This window comes from Pteropus alecto, unplaced genomic scaffold (assembly GCF_000325575.1).
Source record: "Pteropus alecto unplaced genomic scaffold, ASM32557v1 scaffold75, whole genome shotgun sequence".
In the NCBI taxonomy this organism is placed as follows: Eukaryota; Metazoa; Chordata; class Mammalia; order Chiroptera; family Pteropodidae; genus Pteropus; species Pteropus alecto.
In genome coordinates, this window is record NW_006440638.1 from 31,736,867 (window position 1) to 31,742,975 (window position 6,109).

The 6,109-nt window shown below is 43.8% G+C and overlaps 1 protein-coding gene across 1 annotated transcript in view; it reads left to right on the top strand.

Moving 5' to 3' along the window:
• The window catches only part of CAND2 (cullin associated and neddylation dissociated 2 (putative)), a 29,644-nt gene that overhangs the window by 22,022 nt on the left and 1,513 nt on the right, over positions 1–6,109 (top strand). Inside the window, exons 12-14 of the mRNA XM_006917637.2 lie at positions 1,456–1,625; positions 2,733–2,897; positions 4,469–4,576. Of these exons, the coding sequence (XP_006917699.1) occupies positions 1,456–1,625; positions 2,733–2,897; positions 4,469–4,576 (443 nt within the window). The remainder of the gene's footprint in view (positions 1–1,455; positions 1,626–2,732; positions 2,898–4,468; positions 4,577–6,109) is intronic.

Consider the following 6,109-nt stretch of genomic DNA (forward strand, 5'->3'; position numbering starts at 1 on the left):
TCTTCTTCATCAGAGTTTTGCCCACTACATTTTGTATCCATTGTAGTTTCTTACCTGAATCAGTGATTAGTGACAGTTGCCAAATAGTGACTTTCTAATTCCAGCATTCTATCTGGCATATATATTAGTTTGCATTCTATTCTCAGGAAGAACTTTTCCTTCTCCCCCATTTGTTTATTTATTTACTAATTTATTCATATCATTATAGACTTATGGATGGATTCCTGTTTCATCCAGTGTGTTATAATCTATTACTGTATTTATTTTGATTTTTAAGATAGTCTCAGATTTAGCATGTGGGAGCCCTTCAAACTTGTTCCTCTGTTCATTGACATGTTTCCATCATTCTTTGAGCATATCCATACTTTTTGGCACAATAAGATGCTCCAGTCTCATCTTTCCTGCCTTAGCCCTGGAATCAGCCATTTTTCCAAGGAGCCCCAATTCCTTTTAGTAAAGAATGATATTTAGAATCCAAGATCTGTACACTAGGTGTGCTCATTGCTACAGCAGACAGTACATACTAGGAAATATGGATATGTATGAATGTATGTGCACAGGCAGACACACATATGTCCATGTATTAACTTCCTATTCCGGTCCACCACCATAGGAGTTCATTCTAGCCGTCGCCCTTTCCATGTGTCCTTCTCTTACAAGGAGAAACTCAGCTCCTATTATCTACAAGATATTTATTCACTTAATTTTGGAATGCAAAGAGAGTAGTCTGAGAATTGCTAACCTTTATCTCTGTGAAAAGTCAATATTTGCTTATAGTTCTTTTATCTTTAGCCTGAGGGCATGTAATCAGAACTCTTTGGAAGTTATTTGGGTGAGTCGTTTTCTCCATCATAACCTGGGTGGTTATGTTAATCATTTGAAATAGTTTTGTTGTGTTTTTTTTTTTTTTATGGATTCCCCCATTCTTGATTTTATTTATTAATTATATAAAGCATTAACACAGTTATTAAGAAGTCTAAACTGTACAAAAAGGTATACTTAAAGAAGTGCTGTGTGACTTTAAGGTACTTCACCTCTCTGATCTTCAGGAGCCTCATCTGTAATAATATCAAGTTAACATTTGTAGGATCTTTGCTTTGTGCCAGGCCCTCTGCTATGTGCTTTATATACATTACTACATTTTAAATCATAAAAACAGCTCTACAGTATAGGTACTGCTATTACCCTCATTTAACAAATGAGGACATTGAGGCTCTCCAAGGTCCCAGAGTGAGGAAGTAGTAGAACCTGGATATGAACCCCGGCCAGACCTAAGTTCACATTTTCATCTGGACTTTGAAGGCTTGTTGTGCGTGATACAAAGCTCAGAACATGCTCACCCACATTCAGGCAGGTCTGCATGACTCGCATGAACCAGATCACCAAGGTGTGGGTGGAGGTGGTTTGTGTCTTGGCTGTGCCATCCTTCACACCCTCCTCTCGTTTTTCTGCCAGGAGAGTTCATGGAGAGCTTGCAGGACCCAGACTTGAATGTGCGCCGGGCCACTCTGGCTTTTTTCAACTCAGCTGTGCACAACAAGCCCTCGTTGGTACGGGACCTGCTGGATGACATCTTGCCTCTCCTCTACCAGGAGACGAAGATCCGCCGGGACCTCATCCGAGAGGTAACACCCAGGGAGTACTGAGTGGGAGCCCTGTGGTCTGTTGGGGCTATGGTGAGAATTAGGGTCCAGCTCATCAGATGACCAGGCCCCATGGCCTATGTCAAGTCCGGTACCTCTACTTCCCAGCTGTGTGACCCTATCAGGACAACCTAATCCACTCCAAGTCCCAGTTTCTCTTCACAGGCAAAATGAGCAAAATAATCATGTCTGCATCATAGGACTGTTGAGAAGATTCAGTGAGTTAAGTCCTACAGGTGCTCAGACAGCTCTTGGCACATGATCAGCACACAGTAAATACTGGTGGCTCTTGTTAGTACCCAATATTCAGCAGATGTTTATGGAACACCAGGCCTGTGTCTGAGTGCCAGGACTCATAGCTGTACCACATGTGGTTTCTGCACCATGGTCTCCTGAAGGAGAGAGACACCCAGTCTGCTGATTACTTAACTTATTTAGAGCCCAGTTGGCAAAGTAAGGATTTAAGGGACAGAGATTAAAGGTGATTTAACAGTTAAGTCATCACACAATGTAATAAAAATGTCTGAACCACCTAGCAACACTGCGGAGGAAGTGACCATTTAAAGAGGTTATGAGTTTTCCAAAAGAGGAGACATTTGAGCTGTATTTGAATGGGGGAGAAGGAGTTTACCATTAAGAGCAGAACATCATGGTTAAAAGCTTCAGAGAGACCAGAGTTTTTAATTCTGGGTCAACCATTTACTAGCTGTGTGTCCTTGGGCAAATTAATTAAATTAACCTCTTTGAGCCTTAGTTTCCTCATATGTTAAATGGGGTTAATAGTAACACTGGCTTCCTAGGGCTGTTATGATGCTTGAGTATAATGTCTTCTGTCAGGCGCTCAGGAAAGAGCTTAGCACATCATAACTGCTCAGTAGATTATAATAATGATAATTATTGTTATTATCATTATCGAAGGGCATTGCAGGCTGAGCAAAGGCTTGTAGACTTGAGAGTATAAGGCGTGATTTGGGGATGAGACACAGGATTGAACAACAGAGGTATGGGTTGTGCAGCAGGAACTAGGGGAGGTATTCTCACACTCTGGGGTCACATACTCTAACCTCTTGTCATCCTTCCCTCCTTCAGGTGGAGATGGGGCCCTTCAAGCACACAGTGGACGATGGGCTGGATGTGCGGAAGGCAGCCTTTGAGTGCATGTACTCACTGCTTGAGAGCTGCCTGGGCCAGCTGGACATCTGTGAGTTCCTGAACCATGTGGAGGACGGCCTGAAGGACCACTACGATATCCGGGTAGGATGAGCTCCCTGCCAGACCTATACCCACGCTATACCAAGGGGACAGCCAGGAACCACTGAGCCCACTACTTGTTTGTCCCCCACCCCCTACTCCCATGAAAACAGCTGTATTGTTCTTTTCTGATAAGAAAAAGAACCCACATTTTAAAACACCTTTGTGGGAGTCTATGCTGGCAAGCTCTCTGGAGGATGGTTTGGCAATAACTAGAAAAATTTATAATGCTCACACACCCTTTGACCCAGCAATTACATTTCCATGAACAGAGCTTTGGACCGACTCCTACATGTGCAGTGTTTTATGTTCAAGATGGTTCTTCACAGATTTCTAGAAATTGGAAAAAGCTGGCAGCTACCTAAATGTGCACTTATGGAGAACTGGCTCGATAAGCTGGGCACTTCAGTCATGGAATCATAGCAGCATTAAAAAGAGTGAGCCAGATCTCTGTGTACTGATGTGAAAGATGGCCAAGACCCACTGAGTGGTAAAAAGCGAGTTGTTTTTATGGGTTTTTCTCATGCTTGAGCAAGTCTTCCTTTTTTCTCTCCCTCTGGCTACATGTCCTTCTTGCCCACCGTCCAGGGAGCACAGGACAAGGCCTGGACATCAGTTCAAACTTTGGACCCCTATGTGCAGGCCCCCTTTGGTGCTGAGGAGGGTGGATGTGTCATCTGTTGAGCAACCTACAGTTATCTCATCCAGCCTTCATATTAACCTTTGGAGAGTGAGTTTATGATGCCCCATGTACAGAGGACACACCAGAGACCTGGCTAGTTCAGGAGCACAAGTAGGAAGTGGAGGTGCCATGGGTTATAGCTCATGATTTCTAATGGCATGTTCTTTGCTTCTCTGCCTGTCTTCCTCCTTTGCTGTGGGGCATGTGGGGATCAGGGCAGGTTAGATAGCTGGTGGGGATGAGTAGGCTGTATAAATTTCAACCACCCTTTATAATGTGTATCATTTATAGGGACCTTACCATTTTTAAAAGAAGTCACCATTATTTGCCTGCAGGCTGAATCCAGGCCTGTAGCCATGGTTAGTTGGCTCACAGTTTATTTGTTTTTTTGTCTTTTTAAGTTAGGTGCCAACATTTAAAAATTGAAAGATTTTACATGAAAATCAGGGTTTCTTTTGAAAAGAGTCTTTCACCCGTGAGGCCAAATTCACACCTAGCCACAGTTGGCTGGAGGTGAGTAGCTGCTGTTTGGAGCATGGACTCCTTACTCCTTCTCAGTTCCCATCTGGCCCTTCACTCATGGATAGTACCTGCCTGGCCCAGTGGGCATCTGAGTTTGAGAACTGCCCGCTCCCTCGTGCCTCTTCTGATTTGATTCTCTTCAGGACAACCAGTTGTAGTTGGCATAATTGACATTACCATTCAGATTATACAGATGAGGAAACTGAGGTCCAGAAGGGAGAGATTCTGGCAGGGGCCCAGGCAAGAATTAGTGTGAGTTTGGATTTGAGCTCCATATGTTGGGCCCGGCACCTCTGCTCTCCCTCAGGACCTGCTCCTTTTTGTCCTGGGTCATTTCACCAAGAACTCTTATCTCTTTCCTCCTGGGCAGATGTTGACCTTCATCATGCTTGCACGATTGGCCACCTTGTGTCCTGCACCCGTCCTGCAGAGGGTGGACCGGCTCATTGAGCCACTCAGGGCCACCTGCACCGCCAAGGTAAGCCCTCTGCTCTGTGCACACCTGCCGGGTCCCCCACAAATGGTTCATAGCTATCATTTACTGAGAACTTCCTGTGGTACAGGTGGTGTGGGAAGTGCTTCATTTAATCATCATCGTCCTATAAAGTACTTCTTAATTACACCTTAATCTTACTATTGTATACACAGGGGAACAGAGGCTCAGAGCGAAGTTGTTGACAGGCTGCATGGCTAGTAAATTGCAGAACTGGGACTCAAACTCAGCTCTCTTTCATTCATTAAATATTTCTTGGGTGCTGGGCTTTGTGCAAGGTACTAGAGATACAACACTAAACATGATGGGCACTCCTTTCACATCCTAATCCCTGAGTCAGACTCCTAGAAATCATTGACTGACTGATGTGGGGCAGAGTTGCTGCTAAATTGGAGTGCCTCAACGGCCAGGGAAGGGATCTGGGGCAGAAGTCTTCATGGAAAGCTGCACTGTTGGGAACAGAGCCTGGCACAGCCAGGGTACCCAGTAAAATACCTGTTGAATAAAAGAGTTAATTTAGGTTTTGGAAAGGTAAAAGAAATTAGACGAAGAGGGCAGAGTATTTTAGATTGGAGCTTAAAGAGAAGAGATACCTATGGAGCAGTAATTTTTTAAGTAGCAAAATCTCCCCCCCCCCCCAAAAAAAAAAGAAATCTTATGTGGATAAATTACAATTGATAATTAATAGAAACCTGCTTTGTGTGTTTCGATTTTTAACATGCTTAGAATGAAGTCAATCAAATAAAACGGTGGTTCTGCAGGGCCTTTGAGCTCTTGACAGTCTCAGTGGCCAAATCATTTCTAGTTTTCTTTGAACCATATAGCATGGAGAAAAATCCTAATTCATAGGGAGGAGCTGAAAATAGCATTGCAGTGTCAGGACACCCTTCATTCACTTTGATCTGAGGCCTACACAAAAGCCACTCAGTCTGGCTGCTCAGAGGATGTTGTTGAGCATCCTGACGCGAGACAATCTCTCACCCACAATTCGGAAACCTACAAAGCTCCGGAAGCAAAAAGCTTTTTAGTAACTTGTTTGGCAACAAAACTTAATTTGAACTGGCATGAGACTGTTTATGACCTTTATTTTCTTATTGTGGTATTCATAATATTCTTACATATTCCCATAAATTTAGTGGGGGAAAGTGTTTTTGATAATAGGGTATTGTACCAGACCCATGTTATCACCTTTCTAAAACACCCAAAACTCCTGAATTCCAAAAGAACATCTGGCCCCAAGAGTTTCCCAGAAGAGGGTAGGGACTTGTTAAGTCTTTTAATCCTCATAGCGGCCTTATGAAGAGGCTCTTATAGACGGGGAACTAAGGGGCAAAAAGGTGATTGCCCGAAGTCACAGCTCTCACAGGGCAGTGCCATTTGAACCCAGAACTGTCCAACCCCAATACCAAGCTCTTCACCAGATTCTTTAGGGGGAAGAGCCTAGTGTTGTCTGGGTTGTCACAGAGGCCCTTTATTCCCTAAGCAGTGGGGAAATTCCTCAGATTCTCTAAGTGGGAA